Source organism: Marmota marmota, unplaced genomic scaffold (genome assembly GCF_001458135.2).
Source record: "Marmota marmota marmota unplaced genomic scaffold, marMar, whole genome shotgun sequence".
Lineage (NCBI taxonomy): Eukaryota > Metazoa > Chordata > Mammalia > Rodentia > Sciuridae > Marmota > Marmota marmota.
Window position 1 is genome coordinate 16,551,111 of NW_026000101.1, and position 19,458 is coordinate 16,570,568.

The window sequence follows — 19,458 nt, forward strand, 5'->3', positions numbered from 1 at the left end:
CCTTTCTTTAACCAGTAAAATGTAGGCAGGAATGACAGTGTCACTTCTGAGTAGACTTCAGAGTCAGCTTGTGTTCTGTCTCTTTTCTCCCTTTTGTGAGAACACTGGAATGGGTCCTGGAGTGAAGAGAGGGTTGAGAAGAGCTGCAGCTGACCCACAGTAGACAAGTAGTGAGAACAGCACAGAAGCTTCTGTGGTTGTAAGCCATTAAGGTTTCTGGGGACTTAGCCTAAGTTGATTGATATTACCTCTCAGGTCCTCATCAGTAGACCCTGCATTCCCATATTACAGAGTCTTCTCTGTCTCAGAATGTGCCCTGGAGCTGACACATCAGGCCCAGGGAAGTGGGAAGTAGAACTACCTTGTCTGTTCCCAGGTCTCAGAAGGCCTGAGCTCTCTCTGTCCTGAGGCCTAAAGCTGGGGTCTCTGGACCTGGCTCTGCTGCTATCTGTCCTTGGGCCATGCATGAGTCCATTTGTTCTAGCTGCGTTGCTGTCCAGGGACCCTTAGATTAGGATAATAACATGCCATGGCTTCTTATTCCAGAGTAAAGACACAGCTCACCCAAGGTGATCAATAGTTTCATTTTGAATGTACACATTACTTGGAAATACACATAATCATATAAAATTATTTTTATTAAAATAGAAAAGCTTTCTAGTATATTGCATTGAAGACATTTATACAGAAATGAGCAATTGCAACAAACATGCTACATCAACATTGAGATATTCTGAAAACTTTAAGTGCCCACTTTTCAACAACATTTTGGTATAATAAGCATGTCCCTATATGTTTCAGAGGGTACATATAATACTGAAAAAATACTTCATGTAAAAATCTAAGCTCAGGTGCATTCAAACAAGAAGTATTACATTGAATAGCTTATTTCAAACTGTGAAACACATTCAAAGAATCCAATTTCTGAGACAACATGCAAACATTTTAATACTCAGCTTGACATTTTTAAATATATAAACCACAATTCTTTATACTTCTATATATCAAAAAAGAAAGTCAGACAGAATATTTATCTACATTGTGCACATCACAAAAAGCAAATGTGTCTTCCTGAACGGAAAGTACTGGGTTAACACACATGATTGTCATTTTACAAATATGGCTATTCACCTTCTTCATAATAAAATAGAAAAATCATGTATTATTTACAAGAATTACTAATTATTTCACTTTTTGGCAATCATATAAGTAGCAGCAATTGGTTTAAAGATTGATGCTTAAAAACTCTAAATTTAATTCCATGAATACAGAAGAACATATATCTGGTTAATGTAAAAATTGCATGATGTGAGATGCTCTGATGAGATGTAAGTTATCTCTTTCACAAAAGTCAGGGGCACAAATTAGTGACTACTAATACTGTTACTTACAACATTTAATTATATGAGAGTCATTTGGTCAGTTTGCTTTTGCTTAGCACAATAGATGGGGTCCCGAATTAAATTTCTACAAATTAGCTTAAATCTATCTGATGATTTACATGATAATTTCAAAGCTCTATATTTCATACTAATAGCAGTGGTTCTTCACTGGACTTCCCAGCTTCTAGAATAGGTATTTGTAAACAAAAACATACACAATGGCAACCTTCATACTTAAAGGAACTCTGAAATGAAGTTTCTGAGATATGAGCCTGACAGTGAAGTAAATTCTCTTTCTAAAAAGTGAGCATCTTATTTACCAGTGATGTTAAATCTGCTTTAGAGTGGGGACCCATCTACTGAGCAAAATATAAGTCATGAGGCAGTGATCCACCAGAGAGAGCATTCTCTTTCATTAGTATTTGAAAGTATTTATAAAAACAATAAAAAAAAACCCTACTAATATTGGCAGATTAAAAAAAAATACTGTGTGGTGAAAAGAGGTGACATGTGCTTTTACTTGGCCATTATTCAACTACCGACCAGCAGTCCTGAATGAATGTCTTTCACAAGGTAGGAAAGTTGGGTCAAGGAACCCTTTGCATCTTTTGTGGGCAGTCAGTGATGTTTCCAGGGCAAGTGCAAGGCAAGGCCCAGGCTGAGGAGGAGGAGGAGGAAGGAGTGGCAGGGAGACCTGGCCCTGATGCTGGCTGAGGGCAGGCTGTTGGAGACCTGCACCTGGGAGATGATGAGGGCAGAGAGAGGGACGTGGGATGCCAGAGTGGGGCTGTCAGAGTTGATAAGGGATTCGATCTTCTCTGCTTCCTTATTGCAGGCTTCAATCTGCAAGGGGAAAATAAAACCCTTTCAATATCAAACCACAGATTCTGTGCAAAGGTCCAGTCAGGCAAAGTCCATAATCTCCAAAGAAGTGTGACCTCCAAGGGTGTTTGCTTTCTTTCTGCCCTTCTTAGCCCAGGCAACATTTTGTTTTAGTCTTTATTTATTACATAAATATAAGAGCATGAATGGAAATCGGAAAAGAAATGATCCATAATGCCACTGCCGTAATTAAAAGATTGTTTTCATTTTTCCATGATGCTTTTCACTGACTTTCCAAATTATTCAATGTAGTCATGAGAATGCACTTTTAACTCTTCTTTAAATATGAGCTGAAAATAATTCAACTCAATGAGAATAATAATGATGATGGTTCACAATCTGCTGGCATTTGCCCCCATCATCGGAGCCCTCATTACTTTGATGCTAAAACTTGAGCTTATGTGAGTAAGGTTCCACACGCTTCTAGATTGTGAGGAAGAAAAACCAGGACCCATAAGACCAAATCTACATGGATCGTCCTCAACAGCAGAAGCGCATCCCTCAGGAGACTGGAGTCCATTTTGGCTTTGTCACTGCATGACCTGTGCCAGCCCCTTCCTCCCTGGGCTGCAGCTGCCTTGATGCAATGGGTGGATTGGAATCTATGATTTCACAGACTCTGTCCATCTTTGCACACTCTGAATCACTGTACCTTGACTTCTCCCCTCCCCTGTCTCCTTTGAATTGCACTACCACTTGTGTACTAGGCCTCAGCCACCTGGAAAACATTCAGTCATCAGAGACTGCCTTGTTTTTCTCCTTCCTGCCCTTCCAAACTCCTCAGACGCCTCCATTTCCTCACCCATGGTCCTTCCCTGATCCTGGTTTGTGCCTCCCCTCTCAAGTCCACCAAACTTGAAAGTGAAACGATGGCTGTACAATGTGTCTCAGCCCCACCTGCAAAGCTTTTGGATAATGATCGACAGGAATGATGAGGATCACAATTTCAGACTCGATGCTGAAGTATCCAAATACATCACACTGTGGGACAGACACGTGCATGCGGATTTTCTGAAGTATCTCCAGAACTGTTATTGGCTTTTTGTTTGTTACCTAGAAAGAGAAAACATTTCTATCTCCTGAAAATAAGAATTCCCTAACACTGCCTGGGTCACTTGCTTTAGCTGCCAGCTGAGGAGACTCTTTGACCAAGGAACCCCCAGGTGCCAGGCCCCAAAAAGACTCTGCTGAACAAATCTTCAGAGTCCATTACAATTGGGTTTTTGTGGCCAAGATAAATACTCACCAGAAGTGCTTTTTAAAAAAGTAACTGTTCTGAGTTAGAGTCTTCAGGCACATAAAGCCTTCCTGTAAAGATATTTTAACCAAAATGGGAAGAATTCTCTAGGTAGTAGCAAGTGTTGGCTACTACATTTCTGGAGCCGTCTCCACAAAAGGGAGCAAAAAGAGATGGCACACAAAACAGAAAGGGGCCAAACTATCCAGGGAAGGTGGTGGGTTCTGGAAAGTCCCTAGGAGGAAGGGGTGCTGGTGTGAAGGGAGGTGACCTTAAAATCATCTAGGTATCTTGACCTGGGTATTTTGAGCCCCTACCAAGGTCATTGTGCCAGTGGGGGACCTTTTCTAAGAAAGACTTAGTTGACCAATGTGCATGGTTGGGTGTGGAGGGAAGAGGCACAGGTTGGGAGGCAGCCAGTCTGGGCATAAACCCTCATTCCAGTAATTATTAGCTGAACAACCCTAGGAAAGTCTCTCTCTCTCTCTCTTTTTTTATTTTAATATTTATTTTTTAGTTTTCGGCAGACATAACATCTTTGTTTGTATGTGGTGCTGAGGATCGAACCCAGGCCGCACGTATGCCAGGCGAGCGTGCTACCACTTGAGCCACATCCCCAGCCTGGAAAGTCTCTTTTTTGAGGATAGTTTCTTCATCTATAAATGGGGACAATAAATTCTATTCTTGAGAGATTTAGCAATAAGTTTGCAATAGTACCTGATACCTAAAGTAATTTACCTTAGCAATAGTGTCCAGTTTTTCTTTGTCAAATAAAACTCTTAACATTCCAGCACATAATGGGCAACAAGCGCCTGTAATAGAAACCATTTTGCATGAATTCAGAATTAAAATTTCAAATTAAAAAAAAATGGTTCGTGAAGTGACCAACACTTCATTCTGGGCTCCAGCTATGCTTCCTGATGACAGCTGTGTTTCCCAACCAACTTGAGGTCTTATAACTTGTTTAAAAAAATTGACTGCTTACAATAGTCTGTATGAAACCAGACTTTTCTGATTATATGCAATTAAACCAGTTAAATCAGATACTAAGGTCCATCTAAGACAATAACTCTCTTCTGATTTCTCAATTTCAAATGTCTGTGTACATCAAAACTGCTTTGATTATTCCTCTCTTAATTGTTCACTAATTTTATGATAAGTAAACACTATGCATTTAAACTAGTAACCCTAATTTTATAACAAAATACAACAGATGTTTATGTTTTGGTGTTTGGTATAAGATTTCACTTGAGAAAAGCTGCCTATTATTTTGAAATCACTGGACCAGATAGATGATCTCTAAGGTAACACATAACTTTTAAGGTTAACCCAGTGTGATGTGTCTAAAAAGCCTATGAGTTTCTTCCTAATTTTTGAAAAAATTTAATCAGTCAAATATCTTCTCAGTGGCTCACTCTCTAGAGGCAGATAAGTAAGTTTTCTCAATTGTACCCTGCCCACCCCAAACGTTGCCAGCCTACCGGGTGGGATGATGGGTTTGCACCCAGTTGCAGAGAGCGAAGGACACTTCACTGCAGCACACTCGGCGACAGAACTATACTCTGAGAGGACCCCAACAGCCTGGCATGGCCCATAGTAATCCACTGCCACACGATCTGAGTAGGCAGCACACATGCTGCTATAGGTCTCACCGTTGTGCCCACAGATGGGCTCTGTGGCTCTGCAGAAGGGCTGAGGGCAAACGAATCACATTTAGCCTGGAAATCTATGGTGCACTTTTTCTAACCAAGAGTACCAAGTCTATTTTCAGGGAGGAAGAGACATAGATGTAAATTGCAAGGGCTCTCTTAAACTCTTGAGATGGGCTAAGTGGGGGTGGGGAAGCAATAAGGTTGTCTGAAGGTGAACTGAAAAGATTGTTTTTCTTAGCCTCTCTGTTGTGTGCTCATTCCATGTGAACTGATTGAAGACAAAAATATCCACCTCTACTACCTCCTCCCCTCTGCCCAGACTTTTCTTACTATTCAGGAAGATGTTTGAAGAAAATAAGATCAGTCATGGAAATGCAGAGGCTTCATTATTCATGCTGAGTATGAAGAAGGAGAGGAGTGGAGAGATCAGTGGGGCAGACAGAATTTGGACCCATCAATTAGGTTAGGAATATATCACAAAAGTAAATCATAGCCAAGAAGAGGGAACAAATAGAAAGAGAAGATTAGGAATTAAGAGTAGAGGCTTTCAAGAGCTGGGCATATAGCTCAGTTGATAGAGTGCTTGCCTTGCATGCACAAGGCCCTGGGTTCAATCCCCAGCACCACAAAAAAAAAAAAAAAAAAAAAAAAAAAAAAAAAAAGAGTAGGTGCTTTTGAGCTGGGTAGGGTTGTGCATGCCTGTAATCCCAGCAGCTGGGGAGGCTGAAGTAGGAGGATCTTGAGTTCAAAGCCAGCCTCAGCAAAAGCCAGGCACTAAGCAATTCAGTGAAACCCTGTCTCTAAAATAAAAAATACAAAAAATGCCTTGGGATGTGGCTCAGTGGTCAAGTGCCCCTGAGTTCAATACCTAGTACTCCCCCCAGCACCCGCCCCATCCCCCCCCAAAAAAAGAGTTATACTGTTGATACTAATGGAGCACAAGCTTTGATAGAAAACCAACCTAGTAGACAAGGTGAAGGAACTTTTCTAATGATGAGGACCAGGGACTAAGAAGCAATCATGCCGGGTGTTACTGGGTAGTGGGTAGGGCATTCTGGGCCCCAAGATGAGAATCTCCAGAAGGTGGGTCAGCATAAAAACAGTGGTGCATGTGAGAAACCTCAATGTGCTTGCCTAGGGGTTATTTATTTAAGATGAATGCAGACTCCACAGCCCTAGCAGATTGAGAGATAAGCTAATATACAATGTTGTAGTGAAATTTTCAATAACTTTTCAGTACCACAGGAGATAGGACTATGGTGGGAACTGTGGGAAATTCTTTTTTTTTTTAATTATTTTTTTAGTTGAAGATGGACACAATACCTTTATTTTATTTATTTATTTTTATGTGGTGCTGAGGATCGAACCCAGTGCTCATACTTTTGAGGCAAGCCTTCTGCCACTGAGCCACAATCCCAGCCCAGGAAAGCTCTTTTGTTTGTTGTTTTAACTCATACTCCTCCAGATTTGTTTTCTATTGGGTGAACCACAGAACTATGGAAGTGAAAATGATGGCAACCATGCTGGGGTGTGAAACTTGAAACTCTTTTCCTAGGAGCAGGCTGCAAGAAGCCATGCTCTGTGTTTGCTTATACATTAGCCAGCCTTCCAGAATTATAAGAAAGAGCTGGTCTTTTTTAGTGGAGGACTGGGTTCTCTAGTTTCAACAGTATTCACAGAAGACCCTCAGGTGGTCTTACTGCTGACTCATCTGTCAAAGATCATAAACCAATTCTACGTCCAGTGCACTTTGGTTTATCAGCCAAACAATTACCTGGCATGGGCCTCTGTAAGACAGGCTTTTTCCTCTTTGGTATAAAATGCAAAGATTATTGTGTTCCATGTGGTCTGTGTCACAAACAGGATCACGGACTTGGTCACAGGCGAGCTGTCTTGGCACACACTCATATTGACTACATCCAAATTTATCAAAAGTTGTCAGGCAGACTTGTGGTTTGGATATGCATCTGAAAAACAAGAATGTAACACCATGAGCCAGATGTAGTGGGGGATTGTGGTGGGCCAGAAAAACCCTGGACGAAGCATAGGGAGCTGAGGAGAAAGTAAGAGATAAATCAAAACAGCTCCGTCCCCCAAGGAGCTTATGTAGAGCGTGACTGTCAAGCAAGCAGAGAAAGTAGGCTATGAAGTAGAAAATGACACATGAGCCAAGCACAATGGCACACACCTATAATCCCAGCTGCTTGGGAATCTGAGGCAGGAGGATCGCAAGTTCAAAGCCAGGCTCAGCAACTTAGTGAGGCCCTCAGCAGCTAAGCAAGACCTTGTCTCAGAATAAAAAATAAAAACAGGGCTGGGATGTAGCTCAGTGGTTAAGCACCTCTGGGTTCAATAGTACCAAAAAAGAAAAGAAAGGAAATGACACATGAACTTCTCCTGGGAATGAGACACTGAGTGGGGAGCACAGGGAAAGCATCAGGGAGGGGGTGTTCTAGATGGAACCAGGCAGGTAAGGAAGGTCACGCCCAGGCTGAGGGAGCAGCCATGAACACAAGGGTGACACTTGAGGATGGAGTGCTGGGGAAGTGGCAGATGACCCCCAGGGCAGGAGCCAAGGATGTAAGCATGGGACAGAAGTGCTGTGATATGAGGCCAGCAGGTGGATTGCAGTCTGACACCGGAGGCCTCACAGTCAATAACAAATAATGGGTGCTTTGTCAGCTTGGCTAACGTGAGTCTGTCTTACAGAAAGGCTTCACTCTGTCCTAAAAAATTCAGGTCTGTGCCTATAAGACTAAGTGCTTGAAGCTGGTTAGTTGCAACCAGTGAGAGAATGCCACCAAAGCAGGTCCTTTCTGGCCAGGGCGTTTCATTCTCATTCCTGACTCCTTAAAAGGGGTTAGGATGATAGCTTATTCTTCTCTAGACTTTTTCTGCTTTCCCAATTTTTGTAAGGGGTATACATGATTTTTTTTTATATGACAATAAGACCCATGAAAACGGATATTTGAAATAATAAGATATGCAAATATTAGTAAAATAAAAGGAGGGGAACATAGTAGCAAGTGTTATTTTATCTCGAAGGAGATTTTTTACAGAAATTACCATCACCACCATATTCGGTTGTCTTTTGAAATGGTTTTATGGAAATTTAAGATTAAATTTTTTTTTTTTTTTTGTACTGGGGATTTATCCCAGGGACGTTTTACCACTGAGTTACATCACTAGTCCTTTTTAGTTTTTATTATTTTTATTTTTAATTTATTTTTATTTTTTGGTGCCAGAGATTGAATCCAGGTGTGCTAAACCATTAAGCCACATTCCCAACCCTTCTTATATTTTGAGACAGGATCATGCTAAAGTGCTGAGGTGGACTATCCTCCTGCCTCAGCCTCCCGAGCCACTGGGATTTCAGGCATGCACCACTGTGCCTAGCCTTTTTATTGTTTATTTGGAGACAGGGTTTCACTAAGTTGTTGAGGGCCTCAATAAGTTGCTGAGGCTGCCCTCAAACGTGTGATCCTCCTGTTTCAACCTCCTGAATTGTTGGGATTACAGGTGTGCATCACTGTGCCTGGCTAAGAGGTTTGAAAAGGAAAAATGGAAGATAATATTTATGTTAATATCCATTAACATGGAAGGCATGATAGCTAAGAGAATTAGGAGACATTTGGTAATGTGGGTAGGAAAAACTTGAATACTTTGAGTATATAAAAACAAGAGGGGGCTGGGGTTATGGCTCAGTGGTAGAGCACTTGCCTAGCTTGTGTGAGCCACTGGGTTGAAATCTCAGCACCATATATAAATAAGTAAAATAAAGGTCCACTGACAGCTAAAAAAATAAAAATAAAAATAAATTCACTAAAGAAAAACAACAACAAAAACAAAAAACACAAGAGGATCATAGGAATAGGCTGAGAATCTGGGGAACAAATGAAAGTAAAATGATCAGGTTGAGGATGGCCTGTCTTGGTTGTTGTTTTGTCCTAATTTTTAGAAATAAATGCCAGCTGCCTTAGTAGATACTTTACAAGTGAGTATAATCTTTTGTTTTCTAAATATTTTGTTTTGAACGGAAAACACAAGTCCACAATAAATCTGAAAAATACAAAATGACACATAGTGAAAAATGAGTCTTCCTCTTATTCTTGTGACCCAGCCATCTAGATCCCTTTCCCAGAGGCAACCACTCTGAGCCATTTCTTATGTATTCTTTGAGAGACATTTTATGGAAGTATGAGCATTTACATTTGCTAATCCAAAGGACATAAAACCAGGTTTGGGCTAAGCTGCTCTCCAGAGAAGATGTGGCAGTTCTCTCCCAACCCCATCTTGTGTGAGAGGATTTGTTTCTATACATGTTATCAACCTTTTTGTCTTTGCCAATCTGGTAGATGGAAAATGTAAAATTTAATTTACATTTTTCTTAATATAAGAAGCGCTAATAAGCATTAATAGATAGGCCAGATGTTCTTCAAATTCATTTAATTTTCTTCTAGGGCATAAATCTAGATTACATTTCCCAGTTGTCTCTGAGAAGTTGGCTTTGTTCAAGTGAGAGTTCTAGATAATGGAACATGGCTGGAATAGTGATGAGGTCACTTTTAGACCTGTACCAAAAAATCCTCACTCTTTCCATACTACACCAGGTTTCCAGGATGAAGAAATATTTGCTTATTTTCCACAAAATCTTTCATGAGGAAAGGACTGTGGCACCAGTATGTGGACTGTTCAGGTCTCGGAAGGAAGCAATTTACAAGTCACTCAGACACTTGCCCTGGTGGCCACCACATGCAGAAATCTATCAAGGCCAGGTTTACTGAATTCTGAGCTCAGTGAGGAGACTGTAGAGAAGGGAGCCTCAAACCAAATAATTTCAAATAATACTAAGTTTCTGAGACTTCTTATGTCCAATCCCTAAAAGGAGGCATATAAATAGAACAAAGTCTCCCTTGATGATCAGGCATAAATAGCTGGTAACAAAAGTACATCCATTTCTCTTGTTTCCTCAGCTTCTCTCCTCATCTTACTCTTTCTGTTTCAGTCTTAGAATTGCTAAAGCTCCCAGCAGACCCCACAATACCTCCTCATCTCCAATAATCACAACTCCTGCTCCTGTTGTTGCCTGCCTTCACCCACACCAGCTTTCCTCTCCTATAAACTGGCCTGCATTTTTCTGTTCATTTTCATAGATTCAGCTGAGCAACATATAATCCAGAGGCTTTCCCAGATTCTGGGCTCCAATCACACTGCCAACTAGCTGTACTCTCTTTCCCTCCACACTCCACACTCTTTGGGTCAGAGATCACTTTTTCACTTTTATATTTCACCGATGCTTTGTAAGTGCTGGTCTTTGGTTAAAAAAAATAAATGGCCATTTGACTTACCTTTGGTTTTTTGGGCAGGGGTTAGAATTACATGGGTCTTTTGAGATGCATGATCCAAACTCAAACTGATGGTCCTGGAGACCCACACAGCGAGCAATGCAGGCACTGGGGTAAGTGCGTCCATTCTGCCCACACACAGGGACAAACTGATCTGCACAGTTACAGGGCAGACCTGCGGGAGGAAACAGTCTCAAAAATATGTATGTGTTTTCTCTCCTTCCCCTCATCTGTCCTTGTGAAGGCAAGTCATTAACAATCATGTGGAGGACTCATGTTAAAACAAAATTATAAATTAAATCAGAAAAAAAAAGCAAAACAAAAAAACAGAACTTCCCTGCAATCACTGACAGGGTTTTAAAGATAGTAAGGCTCTGAAAGAGTACAGGTAGGAAGAATAAAGTATGGATCTCCTGATCTGGCATATAAAATTTGGAATTAGGATGCTTAAAGTCTGGCTTGGGGGATTTCTTGAATATTAAAGGGTAATTCCAAAAATAAGACAGAGAGGGCTGTCAGCTTTACCTGTAGGTTCCTTTCACTTGTCTCCTTGGGAAGGAGGAAGAAAAGAAGGTAACTCGGGAAATTATTGTAATTTTGAGACAAATTTTGAGACATCATTCTGCTGTTCACTTCTGAGTCATGCTTGGATTGGGTCACTGAGTCATAAGAAATGTGATAGAGTTTGGGGCCAACAGAATTCCCTGCTAGCTAAAGAGTCATTGGCATATGCTGGGGGATGTGGCTCAGCAATACAGTGCTTATCTGGCATGTGTGAGACCCTGGGTTGATTCCCAGTACTGCCAAAAAAAAAAAAAAAGTAATTGGCTTAATTTATCCCAGGATAGTAGGGGCCACACACTATAAGAGAATAAAGGTCTTATTAGCTATAAAGTTAATTTGAGAAAGAAATTTAGATGTTAAAAATAAATGCATGTAGGGCTGGGGATATAGCTCAGTTGGTTGAGTGCCTACCTTGCATGCACAAGGCCCTGGTTCAATTCCCAGCACCACACAGACATGTGAGCACACACACGCATACACACACACTCACACACACACACACACACACAAAATGCATGCGGGGGGGGGGTGCTGGGTTGTGGCTCAGTGGTAGAGTGCTGCCTAGTGTGGGTGAGGCATTGGGTTTGATCCTCAGCACCACATAAAAATAAATAAATAAAAGTAAAGGTATTGTGTGCACCTACAATTTAAAAAAATTAAAAAAAATAAATGCATACATGAATCAATGAATAAATAAAAAGTCATACTTGAAAATATTTAGTTCACTTTTTAATCCTCATTCCTGTATGGTTTCTCTAAGCAGAATGAATTGTCTCATCAGAGCAGAGCAGAGCAGACACAAGATAAGAGTAAAAGGCAATGAAAATAATAATACAGCAGTGAAGGCTGGTACTCATCAGGGTGAAGAGAGGATGGGGTGGACTCAGTTCTACTTCTAATTCCCCATCATTCTGCTGTTCACTTCTTAGCTCTGGTCTCCTTTTTATTTCTGACGGGCTGGAGGCACAGATCCTAACTCTGTTTTCCCTCTACCTATTCTCATCTCCAGGAAAAGAAGAATCAAGTTGCCACTGCAGTGGCATAAAATGGTGATAAGGGCCACTAATAGTACCTCTGCACTTAGAACTGAAGGTATTTCAGATCTGGAAGAAAGCAGATCCCAAGAGACATCAGTGGATTGTGCTGCTGCTGTTGGTAACTGCAACATAAGAGGAGAAAAACCTTCCGCCTTACCAGGCTTTGCAACTACTGGAGCTGGTATGAACATACAACGAAGGCAAGTAGTATTATTCTAGGATGTTATTATTGTTGGGAGCCTAAATGAACTAGTAAACTAAGGAAGGTTAAAAATGAAAGTGGTGAGAAACAAACTTAGAAAATACATGGACACTTCAGTCATGGTAGGATCTAGAATCTGTGCCTCCAGACATGGTAGGAGTAAATGGAGTATTTTACCAGCTAGAAAAAGTTCCATTTAACTGAAAACACCTCATTCATTGGCCCTGTTCTTTTTGACTCCTGGAATCCCAGAATTTTAGTGGTAGAAGGACCCTAAGAAATCATTTAATTTAATGCCTTCAATTCATACAAACTAAAACTGAGACCCAGAGGGAAAGTGTCTTACCTTCAGGTTCTATATTGATTTTATTCCTTTGCAGTTAAAGCAAGACCAGAGAGGCTGCCTTGAAGGGAAAATGGGTGCAAAGGAATGGGTTTCCTGAGGGTGCCATCTAAGTGCCCACAGTTACCTGTGAAGGTGTGACGGTCATCTTCTGAACTGTGCTCACTGAGGCAAAGGCGGGTGGAACACACCAAATTACCAGCAAAACAAGAACAGACATTGCAGTCGATATTAAAGGTTGTTCCGTGACCTGAGAGAAAGAAAACATCAAACTATATTACATATTAAGAAATAGGACACAAATTAAAATTTTAAGAGTTCAAAAAAATTTAAATGGGAATTCTTGAAAGATGACTTTCAAATATACAAACTAAGGACTTAAATCTGAGATGTTTATATTTTCATATTTACCTCCTACCATATTCTTTCAAGCCCTATTTTGTTGGTCCCACCTTGCTCCTCCCTATTTCCTTTTCCTCCCTATTTTCTGAGAATGTTTTTGGCTGCCCCTCTGCCTGATTGCTCTTCTCTTCCTTTGGAACTTCATTCATCTCTCCAAAGTCAGATCTGATGTCATCTTTAGATTGAAGATCCTCTTGATGCCCTGAAAGAACTGATTAACTCCTGAAGAGCAATGCAACTTTCCATGACTCAAATTCTCTTCCATCTTACCATATAAAATAAGCAGGATCTCACCCTCAGACTAGTTTAAGCTCCACAAGGCACTAGTATTTTCTTTTGTACAGAACAGGCACTTAATCAGTGAATGTTTATAGAAGGAATAAACTCATTTGTTTCCAGATACCTCCTAGAATACAAGGTACCTACCTTCACATTTTAGCCAAATAGAATATGGACTAAAAAACAAATACCTGATTTGTTCTAGAATTGAAAATTTTGAGCTCTTTTTAGCTAAGATCATTCTTCTTTCCAAAAATATTTCACACAGAAGAGTAAATCAAAAGCATATAAAAGCTGAACTACTCTGAAGAATAGGAGTAGGGGTGGGATAGCAAAGTGAGCAGGTGGGAAGGGAACATATTTTAAAAGTAGGATTTCTTTACTATTTTTTTTCTTTTTTTTGCAGTATTTCAGATTAAACCCAGGGCCTTGAGCACACTAGGCAAGCGCTCTACCACAAAGCTATACCCCCTGCCCCTTTTCTATGGTTTTTCAAGTTATATATTGACAGGAAGTTGTTAAGGCTGTAAGTAAAAAATAGTTAAGGGATCAGTGGGAAAACAAGATCTTAAGATTTTTAGGGAAGGTGATCAAAAGGTGGGACTTGTTTTTTTGCTTGATTATTTGGTACCGAGTATTTAACCCAGGGGTGTTTAACCATGGAGTCATATCCCCAGCCCTTTTTTATTAATTATTTTTGAGAAAGGGTCTTGCTAAGGTGCTACGGGCTTTGCAAAGTTGCTGAGATGGCCTGAACTTGCAATCCTTCTGCCTCAGTCTCCCAAGTAGCTGGGATTATAGGCATGTACTACCATTCTTTGCAGAATGGTACATTTTAATGTGTTTTGTTCCAAACCCCTAATCAACATTGTTTTGCCTCCCCATTTTTTTCCCCATAATGTCAGAATGAGAGTTTCACTTAAGGTGAAGTGGGGATGAAGTCGGGGAATGGATGAGGAAGAGGAGGGAGGGTACCTGTGTCCTGGCCTGTGAAGGGCGAGTCCTTTGCAATCAAATAAACATAAAGCTGAATTCGGTTTTGTTCACTTACTAGCTGAGACACTCTTTGAGCACTGATTTCCTTATCTATGAAGTAGGGATAATAATAATTCCTAGAAGAGGATTAAGATAGTATAAGGCAAGACTTAACATCAAGTCTTAGCATCAGCTAGGTATAATGGCCAATGCCTGTAATCCCAGAGGCTCGGGAGGCTAAGGAGGAGGATTGTGAGTTCAAAGACAGTCTCAGTGATTTAGCAAGGCTCTAAGCAACTTGGAAAGACCCCATCTCTAAATAAAATATAAGAAAGGGCTGGGGGATGTACTAGTTAAGTACTCCTGGGTTCAATCTCCGGTACCAAAAAAAAAAAAAAGACAACATCATGCTTATAATTTGTAGTATGATTATACTTCAATCAAGTATTAATTATTATTAGCCATCACTCTTTGTGTATGTGTGTGTGTGTGTGTGTATGTGCTCAAGGACCAGGGCGGATTAGGGTGTTCCCGGTTTAACATAATCGGGTTTAGGGCGTTCCCGGTTTAGGTTCCAGGTTTAAGGTTTAAGATTATTCCTGCTGGGAATAGGGCGTATCCTGCTGCCTGAGTTCCCCTTGAGTTCTCACGGGATTCAGACAGTATTTTTTGAGAGATAGAAGCCCAGTGGAGGTGGATTTGGGCGGAGAACGTGGATTTGGGCAGAGAACGTGGATTTCCCCAGAACGTGATTGTAGACGGCTGGTGTGAGTTCGGGAATAAAGAGTTGCTGTTTGAATCTACAAGCTGTGTGGTGGCTCGTGATTGTGTGCCCAGCCAGACTGCGGCATTTGTGCCCAGCCAGACTGTGGCATGTATGTGTGTCCGCATGAGTGCGCATATGGTACAGGTGATTGAACCCACGACCTCATGCACCCTAAGCAAGTTCTCTACCACTAAGCTACATTAGTCCTTTCCTGAAGGGGCTTCTAAGAGGCTTCCTTAGAAGTTTTAGGGCTCCATATTACTTAAAAAATACTGCCCTGTAGTATCAGATGTGTAGATGTGACTCTCTGGTGAGAATCCATTCAACATTCTTCCTATAAAGATATCTAAAGATGGGCTGGAGTTGTGGCTCAGTGGTAAAGCGCTTGCCTCTCACGCACAAGGCTGTGGGTTCAATCCTCAGCACCACATAAAAATGAATAAATAAGTAAAGATATTGTGTTCATCTACAACTAAAAAATATACTAAAATTAAAAAAAAAGATATCTAAAGACAACTAATCTCATATTAAAAACAACAAATATCATTCAAGACTCACTTTTTCTTTTTCCTCCAACAATACAAGATTTCTGCAGATCAATACAATGCATCTCCATGCAGTTTTCTAAGAGTCCACTCTGTCCACATGAACAGATTTTATAACATCCAACTTCCCCTGCAGATGATGGCACCTGGATTAGTGTCCCTTGACGGACAATAAAATCAGAAGCTTCTCCCAATTTGCAACCTGTTAAAAAAAAATGGTAATGGTAATGTTCTATGATGTTGTTTTATGACTTTTATGACATTGGATACACTTGACAGAAATCTTAAAGGTTCTGTGTAGCTATTAAAGATTATGTAGGCCTGGGATGTAATTTAGGGGTATAGTATGTGTTTACTTTTATAGATAAGTTACACAGAAAAGTAAAAATGGTACAGCCAATATGGAAAGCAGTATGGAGACTCCTTGGAAAACTTGAAATGGAACCACAATTTGACCCAGCTATCCCACTCCTCGGTCTACACTCCAAGGATAGGACTTAAAAACAGCATACTACAGAGACACAGCCACATCAATGTTTATTGCAGCACAATTCACAATAGCTAAACAGTGGAACCAACCTATATGCCTGCCAGTAGATAAATGAAATAAGAAATTGTGGTATGTATATACAATGGAATATTACTCAGCAATAAAAAAGAATAAAATCATGATATTTGTAGATAAATGGATGGAGCTGGAGAATACAATGCTAAGTGAAGTTAGCCAATCCCCCAAAATCAAATGCCAAATGTTTTCTCTGATATAAGGAAGCTGATTCATAGTGGGGTTGGGAGGGGAAGCATGGAAGGAATAGATGAACTCTAGATGGGGCAAAGGAAAAAAAGGGGAAGGGAGGGGGCAAGGGGTGTAAAAAAGATGGTGGAATGAGATGGACATCATTACCCTAAGTACATACATGAAGATATCATTATGAATGGACATCATATATGAATGGACATCATTACCCTAAGTACATATATGAAGACATGAATATACTTTGTATACAACCAGAGATATGAAAAAATATGCTCTTATATGTGTAATATGAATTGTAATACATTCTGCTGTCATATATAACAAATTGGAATAAAAAAGAGAAAAGTCAAATGAACAATTTTGTACAAGAAATTTAACACATTCTGTAAAGTCTTGACTTTGCTGACATTTTACAAACTCTTCCTACTTTACTTGACCATTACCATCAATATCTGCTTCCCTGATCATTTCAACAGCCTCTTCATCTGTTAACTTCTCTCCAGTTTGTCATCACATGGCGAGGCTTTGTTGCACTAATATAGCCATTGCTATCCTTAGCAAACACACGAAATGCTGCTTTAATTTCTTTTTCACTGCCTGTGTCTTTCATTTTCTTGCTATCATTGTCAGAAATTCAGAAGTCAATCGTGCCATTACCATCAGCATCCACTTCATTAATCATGTCTTATTATTCTGTTTCTGTAGGATTCTGCCCAAGAGACCTCATTGTATTTCCCAATTCTTTTGTTGTTATAATTCCATCACTATCCTTGTCAATTAGTGAAAAAGTTTCTTTGAATTCTTCAAACTGCTCTTCAGTCAGTCGGTCAGCCATACTGTGATTGCTACAGGTTTCTGAGACATGAACACAACCACTTGGCTCACTCGCTCTACTCAGACTAATCAAAAGGAACACTTCTACAATTTTTTCAAGACAGGGAGGGTCTTGCTAAATTGCTGAGGTTGGCCTTAAATTTGCAATCCTTCTGCCTCAGCCTCCCAATAAGGTTAATCATATATATCTTTATTTAACTAATTTATTTTTATGTGGTGCTGTGGATCTAACCCAGGGCCTTGTACTTGCTAGGTGAGCGCTCTACTGCTGAGCCACAACCCCAGCCCCAAGGTTAACCTTTATGATGATAATTATTACATCCTATTGAATATGATATTTTTCCACCTACTAAAGAAAGAAAAGAAAAAACATGAACATTTGTCAAACATTACAACATGGAAGAGAAAGTACAAAGAGCTAACCCAAACTTCTCTTTTGTAGTCAAGAACCTTATAATTCATTATGAGATGAAGTTTTCAATTGATACTATTAGTTCACAATATAAATGATAACCAAAAGTTTACATGTGTTGTCTCTCTCTTTTTTTTTTTTGCTTATACAGAAAATACATGTTTACTGGGAAAACTAAACATTATAGAAAAACATAACTTAAAAAATAAAATGTCCCTTGTAGCCTTCCAAAGACAACCCCTATAAATACCAGAAAACCCCCAAAGAAACACTAGAGCTGGGTATTTTGAGCCCCTACCAAGCTCATTGTGCCAGTGGGGGACCTTTTCTAAGAAAGACTTAGTTGACCAATGTGCATGGTTGGGTGTGGAGGGAAGAGGCACAGGTTGGGAGGCAGCCAGTCTGGGCATAAACCCTCATTCCAGTAATTATTAGCTGAACAACCCTAGGAAAGTCTCTCTCTCTCTCTTTTTTTTTTTTTTATATTTATTTTTTAGTTTCATGCTCATCCCACACCCACACCTACCTACCTCTTACCTTGAACACAAGAATATGGAAGACAGGGATCTCCAGATGGACACCCTTTTCTGTTCACTTCACAGAGCTCATTGGCTGGACAAGGATTTGGGTTACAGGGATGAGTCACTTCTTCTATGATGTTACCTAAAGTACTTGGCCCTAAAAAAACCAAAACCAAAACCAAAACCAAAAACCCCCAAAACAGATCAGTTTAACCAACTTGAAAGAATAACAGAAGTCTGTAAATTATCTGAGTTAATTATGGCTAAAATAAATAAAGAGCTCATGGGCTTAAAGCAAGGCTGGATTCTAATAAGCTATTAAAATAGATTTTCTCATCATTTATGAATTTGGCATAAAGATACATATATTCACTTATGTGTTTGTTTATTGGGTACCTACAATATACTAGGCAAGATTCTGGGCACTAAAGATATAGTGATGAACAAATAGACAAGTCTCTGACATACAGTTTATATCTGGTAGATAAAATATACTTTATTTATTTTTGTGGTGCTTGGGATACAATGTATGCTAGGCAAGTACTCTACTACAGAGTTACATCCAGTCAATAAACATATTGTGTAAATACAAGATAAACTCAGAAAATAATAAGTAGTAAGTAATGTTAGGGCTACAAAGTGATAAGTATATTTTGTAAAAGGTGGCAAAATAGGTGCTCATGTTTATTTGTTTATTTATTTTGGTACTAGGGATTGAACTGAGAGGTGCTTTATCACTAACCTACATTCTCAGTTCTTCTTAATGTTTAGTTTGAGATAGGTCTTGCTAAATTGCCCTGCCTGGAGATTCTCCTGCTCAGCCTCTTGAGGTGCTTCTGTTTAAGAGGAATAATTTAGCATGTTTTATCATAAATAGCCATCTACTATGGTAATATGAGTCCCATACCATGATTATATTTAACTTCTGAAATAATTAGCAAGGAAGAGTCTCATTTAAGATAAACTGTGTGTGATATCTGAAATTTAAAAAAAAAGCATTTCTTTAATTTTTCTCCCACTGAAATAGTTTCTACTATTGCTGAAATAGTCTAGGATTGTGAATATATTAGATTTGCTAACTTAGCCAGGTGTGGTGGCGCACGCCTATAATCCCAGTGGCTTGGGAGGCTGAGGCAGGAGGATCATGAGTTCAAAGCCAGGCTAAGCAAAAACAAGGCACTCAGCAACATAGTGACACCCTGACTTTAAATAAAATACAAAATAGGGCTGGGGATGTGGCTCAGTGGCTAATGCCCCTGAGTTCAATCATCAGTACCAAAAAAAAAAAAAAAAAAAAAAAAAAAAAAAAAAAAAAAAAAAAAA

At 39.7% G+C, this 19,458-nt stretch overlaps 1 protein-coding gene and 1 pseudogene across 2 annotated transcripts in view; both read right to left on the reverse strand.

The window, feature by feature from the left end:
- Positions 1-620: 620 nt before the first annotated feature.
- Reck (reversion inducing cysteine rich protein with kazal motifs) overlaps positions 621-19,458 on the reverse strand; it is a 79,617-nt gene continuing 60,779 nt past the window's right edge. For both annotated transcript variants that reach the window (XM_015492331.2, XM_048783384.1), the window contains 9 exons: positions 18,152-18,292; positions 15,625-15,813; positions 12,772-12,894; positions 10,502-10,673; positions 6,928-7,120; positions 4,983-5,193; positions 4,240-4,313; positions 3,162-3,317; positions 621-2,225 (listed from right to left, as the gene is read on the reverse strand). In XM_015492331.2, the coding sequence (XP_015347817.1) occupies positions 2,001-2,225; positions 3,162-3,317; positions 4,240-4,313; positions 4,983-5,193; positions 6,928-7,120; positions 10,502-10,673; positions 12,772-12,894; positions 15,625-15,813; positions 18,152-18,292 (1,484 nt within the window). In that variant the 3' untranslated portion in view covers positions 621-2,000. The remainder of the gene's footprint in view (positions 2,226-3,161; positions 3,318-4,239; positions 4,314-4,982; positions 5,194-6,927; positions 7,121-10,501; positions 10,674-12,771; positions 12,895-15,624; positions 15,814-18,151; positions 18,293-19,458) is intronic.
- On the reverse strand, positions 16,402-18,145 carry LOC107147589 (annotated as a pseudogene).